Source organism: Schistosoma mansoni, chromosome 6 (assembly GCF_000237925.1).
Source record: "Schistosoma mansoni strain Puerto Rico chromosome 6, complete genome".
Taxonomy (NCBI): domain Eukaryota; kingdom Metazoa; phylum Platyhelminthes; class Trematoda; order Strigeidida; family Schistosomatidae; genus Schistosoma; species Schistosoma mansoni.
Window position 1 is genome coordinate 13,561,366 of NC_031500.1, and position 24,654 is coordinate 13,586,019.

A 24,654-nucleotide genomic window follows, 5' to 3' on the forward strand; every position below is an offset into this window, starting at 1 on the left:
CATACTGAGTTTATATATCAATCGAACTGACCACATCGCACCATAAAATACAAAATAACATTTGTACAAGATTTAGCCAAATGTGGGAGGCAGTAATAAATAGACTAGGGATAACTCAAGAATGTTAAATCGTATAACAATAGTTTATAGTTCAAAATAAAGCTCATGATAAGGGGAACATGAATATGAATAGTTTAGTTATTTAGCAATTATACGAATAAAAATATATGCACAGTATTTATTCATAAATGGATCCCAGAGTTACCATTCATTATCCTTATCGGGACATAACAGTATTATATTTTTTTCGTTTGAGTTGATATACGATAGGTGAGCTTTATAGCCTTTGTGATAAATAAGTGTATTTACAGAAGATTTCATTCATCATCATCTCTTAAATCATTCCTACTTGATAAATTTGTCATAGGTTGTTCTTCACAACACATTCAGAAATTATGTTATTGTACTTAAGATCAACTCATATAATTATACACTGTGCTCGTGTAAAGTTTTGTCTAAATCACTATCATTATTAGGCACATCGTACTACGATGTATCGGTGTCTTCTGAATTTTCATCTTCCGTTGTGTTTATCAATGTAACATCTCTAATTATTAAAGTATTCTGTAAAGTCTAGTCCTAATTATAGTAATTATGAGAGAGCAATCAAATCATCATTTCAATTATCAACTCTGTGGGGTTCTACTGTTTTGCCTGGTCAGTGTATGACATGGTGTCGTGGTATGAAAGAAAGCTGCAAAGGGCTGGCTTCTGTTGGTTCCTCCCGACTCCCTGGCTGGGGTCCGAGAGATAGTGCAACACAGTGGCTAGAGACGTTATCAGATATAGCTCAGAATAGAAGCCAGTGGTGATCCTGCTGTAACCTTCTTTTACTTTCTTCATAAAGAGTGGTCATAACTTCCTTAACTGAAAGAGTTCTGGTTGTACATTTCTATTTCCTCCATTAATACTCTTATTATTACACCACCATACACTCTGTGGTTTTTGTTGTTCCTTCTTTTTTTCTTAGATGCACCTTACCCCTTTTCTCTTCCGATTCCCATTGTTTTGTCTGGCGCTTATATATCTGGTGCTCCCTTGTATCAATATTTATGTCTTTAAATAAATAAATAAATATCTGTTTTGTCTGTTAGTTTGTCTTAGGTCAATAGCTACTCCGGTCATATATAAACATATTTCCGATGGTGTCAACACCAATGCTCCGAAGTGGATGAATACTTCGGAGACTATGCAGTGAGGAAAGATTATTTATGCCCAAATATTGAGTATTATTTATTATTTTATTTAAACACATAAATATTGGTACAAGGAGGAGGCACCAGATACATATGTGCCACACAAATCTCATTCGATTCGTGTGAGGGCTGTGATACTGCCGGGGTGCCCAGATAGAAGCAGGTGGTTTTCTTAGGGGGCCACACCCGGAGCCTTTGACCTGAAGGTCTAGTCCACAAGGCAGTGGAGCATCGTAAGGAGATGCAGTCCCATGGTAGCCGGTGATCAATGATTGGTTCATACATCATTTGTTCTCTCAGGATACTGGAGCCCATGTGCACCATTAGTTTGGAATGAGGGTTTTCCAACTCCCCTAGGTGGACACTTCACATCCACCAACCCGGTTAAAGCACCGGACATTCGCTTTTCGTTCTCTCAATTTCGTAAACAACACCCCCGCCACGAGAAGGCAGTGAGTAGGATTATTATGTTTAAGTATATCATATGTGTATAGAATATTTTGTTTTTTACTGATTACACTGTTATTCCATAAATTTCAAATAAAAATATTGACAAAATACAATTGTTTATATTTTCTGAAATGTTAATTCTTCTGAGAAAACATCTGGTTATCGACTTTATGACCAGTATTAATCCTTCAATTCCCAGCGCAATGTGTCCTTTGGTTTAGCTCTTTTTCTCTTACCTTGCGTTCCGCAGCTATTTGGATTGTCTTTCCGGTCTCCCACGCTGTCCGGACATTCCATGTATCTACATCAATTATCGCTCTGGTTATCAGGAATGGAATAGGTCTTGTGATTTCTGAAGAATATTGACTTTCACCATGAAGTGTCATAACTCCTCTAAGAAAGACTCTTCAACTCCCAGGGGAGAGTTTAGGTGGTTAAAATAACTTTTTCTGGTTAACATTTTTGGTGGGGTTCTTCTTTACCGGATGGGGTTGATGACCCATGTCCGACCCTGCTCGTTTATCCGCGCTTGCGACCGGCAGTATCCCTAGAATGACTCCAGGTGAAGTTTTTATGACCGGTGGTTATTCGAAAAGCAGTAGTACTATCAAAAATTTATGACTGCCGAACTACATATATGGTTGTAACTCACTTTTAAAGCACAAATGCTCTTTGTCTGAAGAAGCCAGACAATTATGCTATTCTAGAGCTTAATTTAGAAGTGGTTTATTCGTTTGATGTAAGTTGAATTATCTCCTTTACATTGAAATTCTTATCCGCTTGAGTTAATGCATACAGCACAGTTCTACTTACTGTAAATTCTTTTTTTATAGTCTGGAATATCATCCACTTCTAAAAGTGTAACATCATGTGCTAAAGATCAACTTGATGGTCAAAATGCCATATCGTCTGTTGAGACAGCTGTTCAAAATTCAATCATTGATGGAGCACAACAACCTCAAGTGTCTATACCATCCAGTTCTATTGCAAACATATCTGTCAGTCCAATATCTATTGTATCAAGAGAAACATCTCCCACGCAAAGTTATCCATCCTTTGTACAATCTTCAGTACCGTCATCTTCCCCTATGATTTCATCACAAATGGGAAATATTCAGGTTCAACCGGCTACATGCCCAAGTCCTGGTAAGTAAAGCTATTTAAACACCTTTTTGTACTTGTATGCAGTATTCTTTTCCACTATAATCTCGTCAGTGATGATCGAAAAGAAAATTAGATTTCTTAGCTTTTTAGCAATAATTTTATCTAAAGGGTAGCAACTTTTTCCACCATCCAATTATTTCTTATTCTATCTTAGTTGCACATATTTTCAGTCTTGCTTACTAACCATCCAGTTTGATTTCCATAGACCTACATGGTATCCTCTGTATCACAATATTTACCTTAATTATAGGCCAGTCTAAAGGATCACACCAAATCAATCAAGCCGCAGTACCATCACCTCGCCCATACGGAATGGTAAACCAGGATTTGGGCGGTGGCATCCCACGAATGACTTATCCATCGTATCCTCCTCATCCCCAAGCTCCTCTTCCCAATAGTCCTTACTCAACTAGTGGTCGTTCACCTGGTTTTTCTCCAGCTGCTTATCCTTTACGCTCTCCATCAATGCATCCACCTAATTGTATGCCTAATAGAGTACAATTTCAACCACAGTCTTCTAGTGGACCTACCAGTTCAATGCCTCCACCTCCGACATTGCCACAGTCATCTTTACCATCTAATCAATCATCTGTTTGTGACAATAATGGACCTTCTCAATCAACATTCGCACAGGTTCCATCATATCCAACACCAGTTCCTTCTACAGGTGGTGGGTATGGTCCATCATCGAGTCAAGCTCATGGATCTCATCCATCTTGGGATCAAGAAATCCCTTATCAACCACCACATCCGGGTGGTATGTTTCATCATCAGTTTGGTGAGCTGACATTGAAATTTTGTTGATAATGTATATTGCTTTCTTGACTTAATGATTATATGTTTTAGCCTAATAATTTAAACACTTGACTATAAACCATTTAGTAACTAAGAGTACACGTGTTTCTTTCAATTTGTTAGCTCTCAGCGTTGGCAGACATATTTGTATATGTAGTTATCAAGTTGCATTTCCAATCTGTTGTTTTTCGTAAACAAAACTAACTTATTTAAGAAAAAGATTTTAATATCTGTCTTGAAACCATTGAACGAAAAAATATACGCAACTGGCATTGAACAGTTGTAATTCAAGTCATGTTCCTTTTTAGTCAGCGATCTTTAGTGCTGTCTAAAGTATGAGGGCGGTTATCACTTTCCCGTTTCCCACGTCGTGCAAGGGTTCTTCTAGAGGTATCTGAAAAGGAAATCGGGTTAGAGGTGGTCTTAGTGACCTGAAAGCGTGACCGCAGTGCCCAAGTGACAACTGCTTGAGGCCCTTCACACACGACCTTTTTGTGGGTAATTTTGGTGTTAGCTCCGTACTTGTTGGGACCTTACCGCCGGAGACGGATATCCGTGGGATAAGGCGAGGTTTATATTTTTAGGGTCGACCTTTTCTAACCCTACCCTTCCTTTGTGGGAAGGCAACATCGCTGTTATGCTGGTTGTCTGAAGGAAACACCTTGCTGCCGTCACACCTCTGTATAGTCAGCAGTATGACTTTCCCCTTGGATTTTCTGCTTTCGTCTTACCATTCTTCAACAGACCTATCTGGCATGGTAGAACCTTGGGGAAAGATTGTTCCAACTAGTATAGCTCGACTGGTTCATCACGATAGGCAAGCTAGACCACCACGTCAAGGTATCGACAACAGTCAGGTATGTTTGATTTGGCAAGAATATATGAGAGGTCGTTTAATAAATGAGGCATATCAACATAATTTTTTGAAGTCAACAAAATTACTTAAGCTTGAATAAGAAAATTAGATTATAACTAAGTAGAATAAGGCTTGATTGTAGAATATGAGCATATTGTTAATACTGATGAGATTGTACCTCATTTAGAGCTGAAATGCTCATAGATTTCCAAAGATTGCATTGGGAGTCATATATTTCTTTCTTCTGTTCATAAATTAATAATCTTTGCTGAAATTTAAAGTAAGTCAAAGAATTTCAATGAAATACAACTGTACTACTGATTTCAAAATAATCTTGGATCCTTTAGGATTTCAACTATGATAAAATAACTAGACGTCATTTCCAAATTTTTACATTAAGTGACCAGTAACGTCTAGGTAAATAATTACTACCATGTCTTTATATATCCTTTGGTAGTGTTGTGTTGTCTTTTTTTAGTAATGTTTATTTGCCATTTCCTCTCTAAATAATTCGTAAGATATTGATGTAAATCGAATTTGAGAGAATTATAACCACGGGAAGTATGTTAGGGGTCATGGTGTTTTTTACTAGTTCATTAACATCGACACCATTTCCTATGTTAAAACATCAGCAAAAGCAATTTTGTATCACGAGTATCGATCCTTGTCGGACAAACACAGAAACTGGAACCACTAGACCAGACTGCTCCGTCCTAGTATTGGACTCCTCTCCACAGCCCCTTAAAAACAGTTTTCTAATTATTTGTTTTTTTATCATTGATGTCTTTACAACATTGCTCACCTTTTGTAAGGCCACCGATCGAGTAATGTTTAGGTTAGATATAGGGTACTAGGTGAATATGAAAAATCGTTGTCAAGACTGCGTTATCAGCGACTGAAGTGGTTAGTGTTATGACTTTTACCCTGTTAATTATCACATATTAAAATCGCCAATCCCAATACCGACTTATATGACCTTGTTCTTGCCCTAAACCAATGACACGTCAAAACAGCACTGATAGCCTTGTGTCCATTCTGAATCTTTACTGGTCCTTCTCGCCTAGCCCTCCCTGTCCAGTCCAGAAAGCAATGTGAGCCTAGTCTATTTCAGATATACTTGGTTTTTATGCAAGCGAACCAGACCTCATCACACCACAAAATAAAATAATTATACAACATCAAGCTAAAAGTGGCTGTGAGTGTGAGAGACTGTAACTAATAGAATGGGAGTAAATTAAGAATAGTAAATCCTATAATAATAGTCAATAGGTCAATTAAAAGTTTATGATAAAGGATATATATATATATATATATATACATCTTTCCTCCGACTTTTACCTCACAAATGACTTTTCCTTTTCTATGGACTATAGTACCAATGTTCCAGGTTGGCTTTACCCCATGGAAATCTCTTGCTATTTGCACTTACCTCACAGTGAACTCCCTGGACAATGCATCTTGTCGCTTATTGAATTGTTGTTCCATTCGTTTGTTCTTGCAAAGGCTGTTTTTTGGTTTTGGTTTCATTTGTTCTATTGGTATTCCAATATTTCTTCCAAACATCGTTTCTGCTACACTTTCTTGACATGTATTACATATGTCTAACCACTGTCTACCTTAGCGGTCGATGTTTGCTGGTGTGGAAGTAGGTTAAGAGAAAATTAGATCCGGTGAAACCGAAACAGCATCAGTTTGTGCAGTCATTGACTGTTGGTCTAGGGCAATGTAGTTAGATGCAGACTAGTTGGTACCTACCTGGTGGGCGTTCGCGCAATAATCACGATCAGTAGTTATAGACACCAAGTGATAAGACTTAGAATCGGTCTCAGTGGCTTAGATTCACTCACCAGTTTTCTTTTTCTCGATCTTGAACTCTAAACTTTCTTCATGCACATTTTGCTTTTTGTCTTCTCGAACCATATTCTCAATACTTAATCTTCCTCATTATCATTACCACGATATTATTTTGATTCCTATCTTCTTAATTCCCTCTCATCGTTCAGATATGGTAATGAGAACTCGAGCCAACGCATATCTATGACAGGCTTTATGTTGATTATAGCTTATTTTTACTGATCAAATTCATATTAATTCTGACCATGTGAATCGACATGTGTGAGATAAAAGATACTATCCTTCTTTCCATACACACAGTCAATATCTTATTACAATTAATCTGATGAATACTTATATATAGTTTATGCCTTCATTCAATGTATGAATCCCTAGTTATTATAGCTGTTATCTATCAGATAAATATTGAGGTCACGTGGTTTATGCTTCTTGAAATTGAAGTGTTTGGTAATAAACAATTTCAAACAATTTCATTCACTACAGCTAAGGATATATATATATATATATATATATATATAAACCACTTAATAAGTGTCATTTTCCGAAATCATATTACCAAATAACTTTTATGCTCTAATTCCAGTTAATCGTCCACCTTATCTCGGACCATCTACAGATCGAGGAGTGGGTGGTGGTGGCTATCCGCCTCCGTCAATTCCTATCTCTAATGCTTCAAATTTGATACAACATAATGGACAGCATGCACAACCTTCAGCCACTGGACCATATCCTAATAATCAGTCTCTGTCATATTCAAATCATCATGGCCAATATCCGTGTTCTCAGTCTCAAATGCCATATCCTCATCCTCAGTCACAGTACATTCATCCCTATCCACATGGCGGACCAACTGGAGGTGGTCCTCCTATCTTGCAGCAACAACCACAACATCCTCAACACATTGTACCACCACCTACTAGCAGCACTACTGCATCTCCTTACCCTTCGTCAATTCTTAATAGTAATAATAATATCAACAGTAGTGCATCACCATTGTCTCAGCATATGCAAAACTCCAGAGAGGGATTTCATGTACATTATCCTCATGATGTACAACATCCTGCAGGTAATTTCTGTTTGATTTTAGATTGATCTCATTTTCTACTAGTGCATGCTTTATGATTTTTGATTATTATTTAAGTTTTATTGCAACCTCGAAATGGTCCAAGTTAGACTATGATTGGAAACCTGGAAACACTTTACGGTCGTTTCGTTCCAGTATGGACATCCGGGCTATCGAAGATATAATTAAAGGAGAACATACAAATGAGTGAAATAGAAAGATGAGAAAGGTTGTGAGGGATTGATAAGGTGAGAATTTGAGAGGAGACAAAGAATGGATGCACCTGAGCCATTGCAAACGATTTTGAACCATATGGTCGAAAGTGTCTAACCACTGGTTACGATAATCACGTGAATTTCAACCAGATATTGTAGACGTATTGAAATGTTTCAGTTGAATTGTCGATGACTTTGTGGACTGTTGGTATGTGTTTCATTTGGGTGCCCCTAATTTGCTCCCGACCTACTCGTACACCAGAGAACATCAGCCCGTCGAAATAGGCGTTGGTTGAGCATACATGATACATATCCCAACCACTTCAGTTGATGAAGACTTACTACGTCACCAATGGATTTGCCGTCCTTACCTAGTACCGTATTCTTAATTGAGGGATTGCGTATTCACTTGTCCCGAAATATACGAGGAGTGCTTCGTAGACATCTGTGATTGAATACTAGTAACCTGATAATATCCTCTGTTGTTAATGGTCATGTTGCATGCCCATGAAATTGTGCGGAGCGATTTGGTGATGCGTAAACTCTCTGTTTAATTGTAAGACGGATATCTCTTACACCACAGGTGACGCAAGTTTGTAAAGCTAATTAAGCCTTTGTTAAGGATAATGAATGGTAACTCTGGGATCCATTTATGAATAAATACTGTGCATATATTTTTATTCGTATAATTGCTAAATAACTAAACTATTCATATTCATGTTCCCCTTATCATGAGCTTTATTTTGAACTATAAACTATTGTTATACGATTTAACATTCTTGAGTTATCCCTAGTCTATTTATTACTGCCTCCCACATTTGGCTAAATCTTGTACAAATGTTATTTTGTATTTTATGGTGCGATGTGGTCAGTTCGATTGATATATAAACTCAGTATGTTTGAAATACAATGATTCATACCTCAGAGGCTGTTCTGGACTTAACTGGCTGGGATAGGCAGAAGCAGGACCGATAAGCACTCTAGAGTGCTCGTGCGGTTTTCGTGTCACTGTTCCAATCGATAATTCTCTGCTCTCTGATTGTCGGTCTTATCACGTCATACATTTAACAAGGGCATCTACTCGACCACAAGTTATAACAACCTTCTAAATTTGTTTCGAGATTTCGTCGGACACCAGAGTGAGCATCAGTACTGATGAGACTATCAAGATAAGTGAAGTGGTCGATGTGTTCAACTACTTCACTCTGTATGAATAATTTGGACCTAAACGCAAGTCAATCATGAATCAACATTTTACATTTGGATGGAGAGAATGACATCTCTAATATGCTTGTATTGTTGCTCAAGGTGGAAAATGGTAATCTCGCTATATATATATATATATATATATATATATATATAAACATGAAAGACGACTAACTATTGACTTTTACGTACCAAAAAATTCTTTATATTTGACGTGTAAAATATTTTTTATTTATTCATTTTTAGTGTCTTCTTCCTCGTCGTCAAATGAGAATTTCGTCACATCAGGCGGTTTTCCTCCAAATAGTGGTAGTGTTGGATCACCTGGAATTATTCGACCATCATCCGTCATGAATAATAATGGTGTTTCTAAGCCTAGTCTTATTACTGGAGGAAAAATGGGCAAAGTATGTACACATAATACATAAATTGTTTGAAATTTCAATTTCTATCGTATTTCCCAGTTGCATAGGTCTTTTGTCTTGTTTCTACTGTTATGATGCTAAAGTATGCGTATATATGAATGTGTGTATATGTGGTTTACTAAGTAGGATATATCTGTAACCTCTTTAGAATGCTATCGATTATTAGGTGGGTAGGTAACTGAAGAGGGAGAGTATTTTCTTTGATCATTGTCAAAGGAATCTTGAAAATTATGTGTTAATAATTGTTGCAATGGAAATTGCTGTGTTTACTAAGTACTAATGAATTATCGGTAAATAAATCACTGTGGGTTTTTTTTATAAACCGCACTACATTCAATGTATAATGTAGTGTTTTTTTATCATACTCACATTCGGAATCATATTAAGGGACATTCTTTAATTCGGTAACCAGGTACAGATTAGTGTACTTGACTTCAGACTACACTGCAAGTATAAGTGGTGATGACACTATCTGATTGCCGACATCGAAATAGATGTAGCAAAGTTCAAATCTGTGGCCTGGTGGCTGGAAGTTGAATGCCTTAATCACTGAAACATCTCACCATTATTAAGTGACAGTAAAATGATTTGTATGATTAGGATAGTAAGACGTCAATGTTTGTTTTGAATAATTAGTCTTCAGTTTCGCCATTACTACTGTATAAACTATCTCGAAACATTTTTCTCATGTGACTTGATTTTAAATTCAGGAAACAACAATTCACTGGTTATGGTTTTCTATTTAGAATGTCTATACTGTACATAATTTTCTTTCCCATAAAAATACAAGTCACTGTAGCTAGAGAGACAATACAAGTTTACTTGATGAAATGTTTTCGGGGAGATGTTTGTAAAGAACTGCAATTACAATATCTATCATTCTTTATGCATATTATTTGTACATTTAATTCACATAAAATCTGGTTATAGCTGGGCACCAAAACAGCGTGCGCCTCGGAAAGTAAACTTTGTGTTTGATCTGAGATATTTCTCTGGGCACCGAATCGAGTGGTTTTATCCACTCCTTGAAGTTTTTCACCTAATGTTCTAATCCACGGGGTAGCGTAACAGTGTCCCATAGTAGTCGGTGACCATAATAGGCTCATAATTTTCGTTCCCAGAGGATTGTGGAGCCCATTTCAACCACTGGTTTTTAATCTGGGTTTCCCAACTATCTTACATGGACCCTCTGTGTCAACAAACCCGGTTTAGGCGCTAAAAGTCTTTTTCTCTTGCTCTCAATCTCTTAAACATTTCCCTCACTACATAAAATCAGTGAGTAGCACCTCCCTAACAGAGTCTGTAAATTCATAACCTCATGAAAGCATTTCGAGGAGAGTAGATTTTCTTCACAGACTGTACAAGGGTATGTGGGAGCAAATGTGTATTTCTAATTACAACACCATATAATTTATTTCTATGTACACTTAATGGTTATTTCACCGGTTCCTTTTCGTCTTTTTTCTCTAAGATTAGCTTGTTTGATGCTCAAGCAGGAATTTTCTATTAGCTTTTGTTATTTGTTAGTTTACCAGTTGACAAATTGTTTCCAACAGTCAGTGTTCAAAATCATACTAGATAATGCAAATAAATAGTTGGTACTAATAGTTCATAAATTATTTATACCTAATGAAGTGTAAATAAAATAGTCTGAATTCTTATTTATCATCAGTGACATCCTGATTCACCTTGTTTTCATCTTCATTGAATATCTCATTGTACTCCAGTTATGTTGTGGATCACCAGTAAATCTTAAGCCGTATGTATGTTGATGGATTAAATTTTTTGATCACATGTGTATAAATTCTCATTATTGATGGGTTTTTTTATTAGTAAGTGTTGTAATTTATTATCCTTGCTAACTATTCCCTAAGCGATTACTCATACTTCAGCTTGTTGGATTCCCTAAACATTTGATAAACATGTTTAGTTGAAATCATGAACCAATCAAAGTTATATCTGGAGGTATTATGGTTCCAGGTTTTCAGTGGTGGTCTAAGATTGATCAGTATATGATTTCAGTGAAATTCAGCTATCTCCACAACCCCAAACTGAAAAACAGTTAAAACGACATTCATAAACCTACATTTATTCAGTGATGTTCATTTGCCTACTTATATATTTTATACAGTAGTGTGGAACTTTTAGAAAAAAAACATGTTATCCGTTGAGAATTGAGAATTGGATTCTTTGAGCTTATCTATCTCTCGTTAAACGGCGATAATTCAAACAGCTACAATTATGTTATCACTATGTAGTCATATCTTTATAAATCTAGAGTGTTCATGTTATTTGCAGACGTTTACAATTTTATGTCAACGATTACCTGGGTACATAATGTTTAAACATATATCATCAGTTGACTTTGTTGTTTAACAGACGAGTATTCCTAAATTAACTCTGTTCACTTATTATATATTTTTTATGATAAGCTTGATCCATCAACTCGTCCGGTTAATCCTGGCTGTCCTGCTTCAATTCCATCATCTCAAATTAATGTTAATCAGGCCGGTATGACACCTAGTGAACTTAGCTCTGTACATGTTCCACAACAATACCAACATCGCTTAGGTTCACAGTCCAATAATTCTCAACTTCAGCAATTTTCAGGATTGGGAAATTATCCTCCGGGATTAGGATCTAGTTCAGTTGGATCTCAAAGTGGTAGTACTCTGAATAATGTTGTCGGTAGTGACATTTTACAAAGTTCCACTTCATTTCAAGGCTATCAGCAACAGTATCATTCACCTTCAAACTCACAGATTCCACTACAACAATCACAAAATACTGCCAATAATCAAAATTCATTATATTCTATCGATGGAACACATTCAGATGTTGGATCAAATCAACTTTTGAATAATATATCTAGTCAAAGTCTTAGTGGTTTTCATAAACTTATTGAAATGGGAACGGAATCTGAACGGCGTCCATGGCTTGAACACTATATACGTTTTATGGATGGTATTGGAAAACCAGTTGCTGGCCTTCCACAAGTAGTCAAACAACCACTGGATCTTTATCGACTATATGTAGCTGTTCGAGAACGTGGTGGTGTAGCAGAAGTAATAAAAGGTCGTAGATGGAAAGAAATAAGTCAAGTAATTAATATTAGTGCATCTGCTTCAGCAGCTTATGCTTTACGCAAAAACTATTGTAAATTTTTGCTCGAGTATGAGTGTCGTTTCGATCGCGGTGGTACTGATCCTCGTCCATTACTTGCTCATATCGAGAGTTTGTCAGGAAAAAAGAGGAAGTGTTCTTCAGTTGATAGCGATCCCAATAGTATTTCTAGTGGTTTGGCTCCTGCTCCCCCATCGCCAACTGGAAGTCATTCTTCTGCATCATCCAGCCTTTTACCTCCTGGTAGCAGTGGTGCTTCATTATCTGGTGGACCAAGTGGGACTGCAGGAAGTGCAGCAAGTGATAGTCAACTTGGGCCTCCCTCATCTCAGCAGCAACGTTTTAGTGATCAGGGGCAACCAGGAAGTGTTTCTACTGTCCCAGAAAGTCCCAGTGCTATGCCAAGTATGCCTAGTCCACCCGGATTGTCAGGACAAAGTAGTACTTCGTACCTGCCGCCATCTTCAGTTCCCACTCCTAATGTTGCTTCACCACCACGTCCTTCTTCATGTGCTGTAATTAGTGGCTATCCGAATACATCTCTGTCCTCAGATAATAATTGTTGTCCATGGCCATGGACTTCTGAAAATAGGAACTCTGAGTCTATCAATTATCGGCAACCACCATCAGCATCAGAGACAACAACAACAGGACAAGGTCTTATATTAACGAATCGTGAAACTACCTCATCGCAATACGCTCAAAGTAAGTACCGAAACTCCTAGTTTCATTTTGATATATCTCTTTTCTTCCATACATGATACACTTATGAGTTTCATTAGTTTGTAAAGTATTGTATGCACAGAGAGTTGTTCAAATAATCTGACTTTTTCTCTAATTATATCAAAAATTTTACGGAATTGCTTTCTTTCTGATGGAATTAACAAATGAGAAGTTGCACGTATGTTTAGGACCAGAACACGGCTAGCTCTTTCAGTAAGGGATGAGACTCCTAATTTCAGGGTCGTATGTTTGAGTTCCACATCGTTCCTTGTCCGGCTAGGCAAGCAACATGTGTACTGGTTGCCGTTATTGTGGAGCGATAACTTAGTGGGTAAGGTGTCAAACTTTCGCACGTTCAAGTCCCCTTCCAACTACTTCAATTTGGATTAAATAGCCTAATCTAACAACCAGCCTTCACTCGCACACAGTGTGGTTCAAAGTCGAATTCACAAATATTAACAGTATTTACTTTTTCCGGATAGAATTATTTGTTTAGCACCGACAAATAAATGGAATAACATTGTTCGATATGGACTTAATGACTAGTTGTTGTTTCTATCATGCCATCCATGTATTCGATTTCTGCCACGGAGTTTCTGATTATTCACTACAATATTTTCTCAAAATATTGTATTTTAAAGAAGGTTTATAAAATTAAGTCCAAGTATTTATGTACATATGCCTTTGGATGCAGTACGATAAGATGCCTCTTAAAGATTGTCAGTTATATTTACCATCTGCCTAAATTGTTGAAATCGTAGAAAAATGTGTTCTAGATGACTTAATCGAAACATCACAAATACTTTTGTTTCTCCCGTTATACTTAGCATTTGTAAATTATTGTTTGCTCCTTTTCTAGTTAATATATATGTAATTTTGATAATCTTATTCCAGGTCGTATAGGATCTGGGAATCTACCATCTAATAACAATATCCAACCGTCATCAGGTGTGTACGTTGGTATGCCTTATTCTACCTGTGCATCAGGTTCTATGGCGAATGGGGAACCTATGACACAACATAATTTCAATCCATATCTAACTCAAGGTCCTCCGTTTGCTTCAAATCCATTGCATCCTATGCTCAATCAACATCACGGTCCTCCACAAACTATGGAACACTCATTTACAGGATCTCAATCTCCACTCCATCCACGTCATCCGAGCAATCACAACTTCCGTACACCGTCTTTCAGTTCGGTTCCTACACCGAGTGGTGTTAGTGGGGAATCGATCGCATTGTTTCGTATGCATCAAATACGTCCTGGGGCTCCTCAAATGACCCCATATATTCCCGGTGGTACTACTACTTCATTATGTACTAGTACGACTACTAATAATAGTATCAACAATAATGGCAGCTTGGATCATGCCGCTCCTATGCCACCTCATTTTATTCATCATCACCATCATAATCAAGTAAGGAGTGGATAACTAGCATTTTATTTAATAATGGTGTATTTGATGCTCTAATGCTATTTTGTTATTTTTTTACACTGCCTCCTTCCAAATAATTTTTTTGCTTTCAACCATTTAAGAATTTCGATCATACATCTATGTTTCGATTTAGATACATTCTTTTTTTATTTAATGGACCTTAGATCCTAAGTATTATATTGTGGAGTCCAGTGCCCAACATAACTGTTTCATTATTCTATGCTCTGTTATTTGTTTCAGTCATTGAAGTTTTAGATTAACAGTGCAGTGTTAAGAATTCCAACCCACATAAAACTGTATTTCATATTTGAACATCATCTTTTATTTCCATTTAGACACACAGTCCTTGTTAAAGGACACGTGATCTTATTCATATGTCTATAATTGGTTACACTAAAAGAATGTTTTAATTATTAAGAAAAAAGAAACTAAATGGTTTTCGTGATTCAATTTTTGGTTGTTTATGTATATATTTGCTTGATAGATGAATGTAAACTACTAGTTTTTACTTGAGTATCACTGTATTCATGTATATATTTTGTAATGTTTATTTTTTGGCTTGTTTTTGTAGCGATCAGGTTACGTTACCACCATTCTCAAACGCTTGGATCATTGTGCTTTTCCTCCAGGTAGCGTTGAAGCTACACCTGTTGATTCATCCCGACGTCGACGATATCGAGCAAAGGATTTAGGTATGTGAGAAATTTCATTCTTCAATTTTTAATCTTAACTTATTTACTAGTCATAATTAATAATGATTCTTAAAACTAGATTAGATAACTCATTTACTCCAGTTAGTGTTTAATATATCTTAGGTTTAAGTCAAGCTAATTGAGTGCCCAAGCACATTAAATACAATGGGAGTTGGAACATTTAATAGACTTATCTTACAATCTTTATTTTGATTAATTTGAAGTTAGCTATTTTACGTTACTGGTGGGCTAGACATTAGAAATCTAACCATACCGTATATGAATGGTGTCCGCGTTGTAACCGCGATCAGTGTTTAGAAATGGCGAATGACATGGTCTCCTTGTCAACTGTTTGAAATGCAACTTTCACATCAGATTATCAGCTCCAGTCAAGATTAACTATAAATGACATTTTTATGTCTTGTCGAAATACTAAATATAATTGGAAAAAAGAACATGTACGCCTAGCTAATAACAAATTCCAAGTCAGACAGCTTCATGCGAAGGCTTATGATTCGATTGTGTATCCCTGTTATGTGTAGGTATCTAGATTTGCTGATCGTATTTTCATAACTTCCTGTATCTGATCATCCCCCTATTTGACTTTTTGTTCGTTTTCTTTAACACAGGTTCTATTGCACCATTCAAATTATTGATGGCTCTCCGATCAGGATTAACAGCTGAAGTTTCCTGGGCGCTAAACTGTTTAAATATTCTATTAAGAGATGAAAATGGAATGGATTTTATTATTCCAAGTGCATTACCTGGACTAATTACCAGTTTAGTTGATTTATGGCGTCATACACTAGGTGAATTATTTGATCATAAGTTATTTATTACCAGTTTGGAACTACCTACCGACTTATCGCTTATATCTTCGTTTTCATCGTGCACGGAGACAAAACAGAATTTAATGCTGGAAAATACACCGCATCCTAACTGTTCACGTAACGCTAATACTGTCAATATGACATGTCTTGATGTTATGAAAAGTAAATCATATCTTACTGATTCATCTAATACTCATAATAGTAATTACAATAATAGTTTAATTCGATTAGAACATGAAATTAGCCGAATTGCTGCTAGCAAAAATGTACCATTGTCTGCTGTACGTGCTGGTTTACGTCGCCTGCTGAATAAATGTAATGATTCGAAATCTATTAATACACCTGTTCGTTTTCGTAATGGCTTAATGTTACGATTGGAAAATTTATCTAATTTAATACCAGTCAATTCATTGACAACAACATCCACATCAACAACCTCTTGTAATTCTTTACATCGAATAATTGACACAAATACAAATTCTATAGGATCATCTACAAGTTATCATCGATCTAGGAAACGTGGTAAACAATTGTCTGCTTCGATGTACTCATCATCATCAACACCATCACATTTTATGCCAACATCTGTTAGTAGCCATGTAACAACGAATGAACGACAACATATATACACACTTTCTAATATGAACATTTCAACAGCTAATCTAGGTAAATCTAATTACAGCAACAGCGGAGATGTCAGTAGTTGTGGAGGCAGTAAAGTAATCTGGTCATCTCCACAGGTAACATCTATTGTAGATAGTTTACGAACACCAGAAGCTTGTTCAAATTTAAGAGATTTGGCGCTTTATGTAATTGACACTTTGCTTGAATCATCAACTAGCAATGATGATAATCATGGATCATCATTTAAAATGGACAGTAATGATGTTAAACTTGGCAGTGATGATCATCAATTAAATCTGATGAAATCATCGTGTTTGATGAAATCTTCCGGTATGTTGTTACGACAATTAATTGAGAAAGGTGGTGGTGATACAACATGTCATATTATGCCACCATTTGGTGCTTATGCATTTCAAAGTTCACATTGGATGAATAATCAAGAAAATAATAATGCATTATATTCTGATAATGATTATTTGCCTAAATTAACAGAATGTTCCACAGCTTCATCTCCAGTATCAAAAGTAGTAGTTAGTGGACTATCTTCTTTGTCTCGTTCTTCTTCATCAATAAAACAATCTGTTTCAAGTAGTGAGTTAAATAATGAATTGATGATTAAAAGTAATGAATCTGAGGATGATGAAGATGAAGATAGCGAACAGTCACCGTCTAATAAACGTATACGTCATTCATCTTCTTCATCTCTTCCTTGTCCTACATTATCGCCTCAACCTGTATGTGATATATCGGATGATATTGACAATAATAATAAACTCTTGGAATCAAATAATGTAACTGCTGATAATTGTATCGTAACTGGTTCTATTTGTGATAATGATGATGAGTTGGAATTTTCTCAATTAATTGATGAAAATGGTCGTTGTCCACTTCGTGCTCGTGAAGAATTAGTTCATCATGGTTCTGTATGTCTATGGCCAAATCATAATGAAACCGATAGTTATGAAGCTCGTGCTGTTCGTTGTTTATGTGTTTCAACTGTTCTACGTAATCTTTCATTTATGAATACAGTTGAACGTCAATTAAGCAAACAAAAAGGTGTTTTGGCTTTAATTGGACGATTATTATTATTTGGACATGAACATGTTGGAGAAAATGATACGTGGCAAGTTGTAGAAGAAAAAGCTCATTCATTAGAGTCTAGTTTTTGTGCTTGGTGGACACCTACATGGTTAGAAGATATGCGAGAAAATGCTATGGTATTATTAGTCAATGTTGCTGGTTATTTAGAATTAATTCAATTTGATGAGTCAATAGTACGTCCTATTCTAGAAGGTCTTTTACATTGGATAACATGTTCAACATCAGCTTCAGTTGATCCTTTCCCAGGACATCGAACTCTTAGTCCTCGCCGTTTAGCACTTGAAGCTTTAAATCGTCTTTGTGTACATGAGACAAATGTTGATCTTCTATTGTCAACACCTTCTGATGAAAAAGTTCTTAGTAGATTATTTGATAGACTTGCTACTTGGCTTGCTGTACCAGAAGATCAAGTGACACGTGAATTAGCTTTATCTACTATGCATTATCTTGCTGGTGGAGGTGCTACATTTTCTAGCTCTTCTCTATCTTCAAATATTGGAAAAGTTACTACTAACGAAACAAATGCATCCTCAGGGACATATATTGGTACAACTATGCTTGCTGATGCCAAACCTTGTCCTATCTCTGGATTATTGTCATTTATTGAAGCGGCTGAAGCAACAACTAGGCGAGTTATTGATCAATATGGTGTACAAGCTCTACAAGAAAGACCAGAATTAATGGGAACAAGTTTAGAAATGGTTCGTCGTGCAGGTGCACTACTTGATAGACTAGCTATCGATTCTAAAGGTCGATTAGCTTTTACACCGGACTTAGAGCTACGTTTGATGGATCTAGTAACTTCACGTGTATTAGATGCTACTGTTGCGCATCTTTTATGCGGTGCGCTACATCGTTTACTTCCAGATTTTAATCAACTAGATAATGATAATGTAAAAATTTCAACAATCCCACCGATCCCAACTCCTTCCGCTATAGCAGAACTTTTAACACAGTCCTCAGCAGTAACTGTTGTATTGCCAGAGACAGTGATAGGTGTTAATCAAATCTCACAAGAGTCATCTACGATTATTCCAAGTCATAAATATGTAGATAAAGTAGAAGTGTTCAAAAAACAATCACAACAACAGTCAACAAACATAATGCCAACAACACCAACATGTTCTGACATCGATCATAATCAACAACAAACAGTACTGAACAATTCAACTGATAATAATAATTTAATAATTAAAGAAGCTGATTCATCGCTCCCTTCTAATGAGCATTTTAATAAACCAATTGATAACAATATTGACGATCATGATAATTCTGTAGATAACAAAACAATCCCATTGAATAATAATTGTGTGAATAATACATCATTAATTGATAAACATCCTGCTACTACACTTTCAGATGACTCTTTAATTATTGAAAGTAGAAAACAGATGAATGGATCTGTTGTCGACAATGGTGGTGATAATGATAATGTAAATTGTTGTAAAACTGAAACTTTTGATTTCCGAACTAATTTAACAGTGAATAATTGCGGTACCGCTAACTTTACTACTATTACTACTACTAACAATATTAATAGTAATAAAGATACTACAACTACTGTTTCTATGAATAATGACGCTGTTGTTGATCCCAATATTTACTGCAATAACACAGACTCTCCTCAGCCGAAAGTAAATTGTGTCGATTCTTCATGAAGTATGTGTGTGTGTTACACTGCTATAATGCCATTTTCCCACTTTGTGTTTCGATCACTTCAGTTCCATCCTCACACTTTTGTTTGTTCCCCCACTTTCTCTCTCTCTCTCTTTTTCTTCTGTGAATTCTTTTATGATTTGTGATGTCAAATAAAAAATTTTCTATTTAGAAATAAAATAAAACAACAAGCAAAAATACTTTGTTGTTGATTTTTTCTCTCTCCTTTCAACCAGCTCATAGTTGACTAAAATGGTCACTCACCCAGTAACTAAATACACTAACCAACATGAATCCAGTCACCTACAGTATGAATGAAATGAACTTGGAGGACTGCATTTTTTTTCTTTTCTCTCTCTCTCTATCTCTGTGCCCTCTTCCGAACATTAAAATTTACTGTGTATTGTATTGTGTAAATCCATCCATTATATATATATATATATACATATATATTATATAACGTTATATAATCTTTCTTTAGTATTAAAAAAAGTAATCATAATTTTCTTTTTTTTTTAACCTTTCATCATCAATGGTTTTGATGCCACTTGTATCGTCATATGTAGCAGGAGTTGGTTTTGTTACTGTGTGTGTGTATGTATATGTGGTTTGTTGGCGATTATTTATGTACAAGGGAATGTTTTATTTTATCAATGATTAAGTAACATCGATAACTATTATGTGTAAGTGATTAGTTTACAGTCCCTTCAAGATGTGTGCTTGTGTTTACCTACTTTTGTCAAAGCTGTTTTTGTTAGAAGTAATTGTGACTTCCTAGTTGTTCATATTGCGGAAGGATTATTCTTCTTGACTCACCTTATTCTAGAGTAGCCTTGATGAACTCAGATCCGAAGTCGAAGTGATAACTGCTTGATGTCAGTCACACACAGTCTCCTTGTCAACAGTTTGAAATGTGCTAACTGTGTACCGTAAAGGCCCTACCATTACGACTGGTGTTGGGGATAAGGTGAATCTATGGAGCGATGTGAGATGTGTTATCTTTGACATTGACGTCCTCTAACTCACACCTTTACTTGTTTGTGAGGGAACGTGATTGGGTATATTGGTTAGATGAGTGAGGAGAACAGCTTAGTGGCGTCACACCTGAGTACAGTTTATGATAGAGTGTGACTGTGTAACTTTGGGTTTGTTAGTTTTATAGTAATGACTGTTCAACCGATCTGGTTTGCGATGTGTTAATGTGATGAAAGCGATGCAATCAACATCAGTAGATTCAATCATCTTGATAGTCCAACCTGACTACCAAGTTAGGTTGACAGCTATGGCCAGGAAAATCGAAAAACCGGTTGATGAGTTAGTAGGTTTTAGTCATTTAAACTGGTTAGAATTTGTGTTACGTTTGCCCGCACACCCTCTACTTCGAAAGGCGATATTGTCCTGCGTAGTTGTAGGTTGGAAGATAGCTAAAGGTGACCTACATAAAGTGTAGTATCAATTCATGAAATCAATTACTACTGCACTGATTCATGTTACGTGATCAAGGTCTGCGCAATCTGGATTCGTAACAATTTACGATCAGTCACTCACAATGTAGAACCTGCATCTATGTACATCAGTTCAAGTTGTTATACTCCATCAGCACAGAGAGATGAATTTGTCAGGCCAAATCCCAGAATTGTAGAGGTAGTAACAGTATGAGTGGTAATAGGAAAGATTATAATTGGAAGAGAAAATACAATTGAGTAAAATAGGAAGATGTGAAAGGCTGTGAGGGATTGAGAATTTGAGAGGAGACAAAGAATGGATACACCTGAGCCATTACAAACGATTTCGAACCATATGATTGAAAGTGTCTAACCACTGGTTACGATAATCACTTGGACCCCAACCAGATCTTGTAGACGTATTGAAATGTTTCAGTCGAAATAGGCGTTGGTTGAGCATACATGATACATATCCCAACCACTTCAGTTGATGAAGACTTACTACGTCACCAATGGATTTGCCGTCCTTACCTAGTACCGTATTCTTAATCGAGGGATTGCGTATTCACTTGTCCCGAAATATACGAGGAGTGCTTCGTAGACATCTGTGATCGAATACTAGTAACCTGATAATATCCTCTGTTGTTAATGGTCATGTTGCATGCCCATGAAATTGTACGGAGTGATTTGGTTGATGTGTAAACTCTCTGTTTGATTGAAAGATGGATATCTCCTACACCACAGGTGACGCAAGTTTGTAAAGCTAATTAAGCCTTGTAAATTTGTTTCGAGATTTCGTCGGACACCAGAGTGGGCATCAATACTGATGAGACTATCAAGATAAGTGAAGTGGTCGATGTGTTCAACTACTTCACTCTGTATGAATAATTTGGACCTAAACACAAGTCAATCATGAATCAACATTTTACATTTGGATGGAGAGAATGACATCTCAAATATATTTGTATTGTTGCTTAATGTGGGCAGAAGACTGCATTTTGTCAGAATGCATTTATAGTAGGACGTCGAATGGTATGTTCATGATTTGCCGAAGGTTGAAGATTTGGTCTTTATACCCACGTCCAGGTCTGAAATCACCTTGACTTTTCTCGGGTTTTCTCTTCACGGGCTCTTTTTAGACGTCGAAGTATTTTTTAGGCTAATATTCTAGACACTGCTTTAGTCATCCTGATTTCGCTGTGATTGTCACAAAAGGATGTTTGTCCTTTATTAGAAACTGGGAAAACCTGTGATTAAAACCCTGATTTTAGCAAAAATTTCAGTTAATTTAACTGCTAAAACTGGACAACCTTCCTTTAAAATCTCACTTTTCTGGATTAAGACTGAATAATTGTCTCGTCTTTCTCAGAGATACTTTCACTAACAGCCGGTTTTTAATTCTAGTTTCCTTGACAAGTCTGGACAGTCGTCTACTGTTACTCATCGCTTTTACCTTTTCATTCTGTTATGCTTTAGCTACCTACCATTGGTCACAATCATTTCGTATAGACTTTTAATCAACCTACGTTTAAGTTGCCTTCGCTACTTATCGTGTCCAGAGTCAAACAGGATGAGTTTTCGTGCATTTCACAGTTTGGTAGACGCCGCTGAAATCCATTGATTTTTCCTAACTTTTTGTTTTAAGTTACTGATAGATGTCACTGATGTTTCCACAGCTTATCGTATGTCATACCAAACTACTCTGGAGTGGATATCGTTTTCAAGGTTGACTAGCCCCTTCTCTAGTTGTTCCTGAAACTGTCTTCGATACTAGGTTTTTGTTATTCGTCAGTTAGTTTACCTCGGCACTGATAATTAACTGGCATATATTTGACTAATATAATCTCAATCTCTGTCAAATTGTGAAGGTAAATCAGAATATAGACTTATTCAATGGATCAAGAGAAGACATCAGTCATAAAATTCAGTTGAAGAGATAGTAGCAATAGTCAGTTAGACAGTCGCATCTTTACTATACCAAAAATACATAATCTACCTACTAATGATTAAATTCAAGAGGTATTTTGTCGCAACTAGCAGCGTACTGTGTGTTGGGTGTGAAAAAATGTCACGTATCAGAAAGATTGGCTGTAACACAACTTTACGAACTAAATGGATTTAGAGATATAAACCAACTGAGTTGTCTAGTGGTAAGGCCTAATGGTTTTGAGTTCGATACCGGGTAGTCACATGCTAGTACGAAAAGGCTCTTTAGCATTTCTCGCTTTCAATGTCTATGTTAATTAACGTCAGTAGATGATATAAAATTGCAGAAGCTATATTTTAAATTTCTGTTGGGACGATCCTGCAAATTACTCTCAATAGACATGACAAGCTCAGGAAACACTAAAAAGCGCTTGATTAGAAGTTTTGCTAGAGATATCGCAAAAATGAAAAGTCACATATAGAAGTTCTGATTGACTGATTACTACACTGCTATGTTTAGTAGTATTAAAAAAAACCCAAGGACTTCTAAAATACTATAAAAATCCTATATTTTCTGTACATAAATGAACCTTTGGAGTAAAGTGCTTCCCGCATATTTCGTGCCTTTTCTCTCGTGTTCAAGTCGCTGTGTAGTTCTAGCTTGGGGGTTACAAGACTAGCTTAGGATCCGAATATAGCGTTCAATCAACCAAGACTTATCAATTTCGACTACTGATGTAATCACAGATATTAAATTTGTACGAAACACTAACATGCTAGATAAACTATAGTTCTGTGTAAAATATATCACAAATTTTTTGATTACTATTATCAGTATCAATCTTAATAATTGCTAGAAATCGTGTAACATTGAATGAACCGTAACATCGTGATATGATTCATGATGCACTAGGCGAATTCAAACACATCGCATGCTAGCTCATGGGCAAACGGTGGTAGATTGGGCATGACAAAGCTGACATGCTATTGGCTGAGACTGTACCATTCCTTAAGTTGGCTCTAAATATCTAAGGGATATATATATATTCGTTGCTCCGGTTGCCAGTTTGAGATTCCTATTCACCTTTAGCCTTCCCACACACGGCCCAGGTTGAGCTCAGGTATAGGAAGTGTTGAATAGCACTATCCGAGGGGACGACCTGAAAATATAGCAACTCATAATACTCACTTATCTTTTTAACACAAGTATTCTTTATCTATTTGGACAGTTTTCCAAATCAAAAAGGTTAATGAAAACGTTTCCTTAATGTAAACTCAATGACTCTTGCTCCTTTTCTAGTTAAGAGTTAGTTGGAAATACTTAATATCATATTGACTAGTGTCTTCGATGACAGCAAAAAGAAAGGTCTGTAGCTTAGTGATTTAAGCATCCAACTATCAACAATTTAATTGTAGGTTCACATACTTCGATTTAAGTAGCCAGATAGAGTTGTTAATAAAACTAGGGAAACTGAATGTATCATATTATCAAAGCACATGACAAGTCGGCTTCAGTATGAGTTGGCTAGCAGTAGTAAGAGGACTACTTGCTGTTTGAGTCAATCTGCTTACCTATAAATACCAACGAATTGTAATAACTTTACTTTTAATTTTTTAACAATACGTCGTATGTAGTCCTTTACTTCTGGATAATTGGTTTGATTAAGGGCTAAGAAGGCGTTGGGTAACTTACTCTTACGCCAGTTACCCCTCGTAGGGGGGAAATAGAGCATAGGCTGTCCTCCAGAATTCTTCGAACCGTCCTGGGCAATCCTTTCCAGTTTTTGTCACTCGCTACTCATTCTTTTGATATC

General features: G+C 36.3%; 1 protein-coding gene across 1 annotated transcript in view; it reads left to right on the forward strand.

The window, feature by feature from the left end:
* Smp_156170 (hypothetical protein) overlaps positions 1–23,725 on the forward strand; it is a gene marked incomplete at both ends in the record, with an annotated part of 45,743 nt that extends 22,018 nt beyond the window's left edge. Inside the window, 11 exons of the mRNA XM_018798330.1 lie at positions 2,540–2,852; positions 3,121–3,648; positions 6,959–7,193; positions 7,338–7,441; positions 9,148–9,266; positions 11,717–13,112; positions 14,025–14,555; positions 15,145–15,258; positions 15,888–18,272; positions 18,348–19,307; positions 23,676–23,725. Coding sequence (XP_018653283.1) covers positions 2,540–2,852; positions 3,121–3,648; positions 6,959–7,193; positions 7,338–7,441; positions 9,148–9,266; positions 11,717–13,112; positions 14,025–14,555; positions 15,145–15,258; positions 15,888–18,272; positions 18,348–19,307; positions 23,676–23,725 — 6,735 coding nt within the window. The remainder of the gene's footprint in view (positions 1–2,539; positions 2,853–3,120; positions 3,649–6,958; positions 7,194–7,337; positions 7,442–9,147; positions 9,267–11,716; positions 13,113–14,024; positions 14,556–15,144; positions 15,259–15,887; positions 18,273–18,347; positions 19,308–23,675) is intronic.
* Between the last annotated feature and the right edge of the window lie 929 nt (positions 23,726–24,654).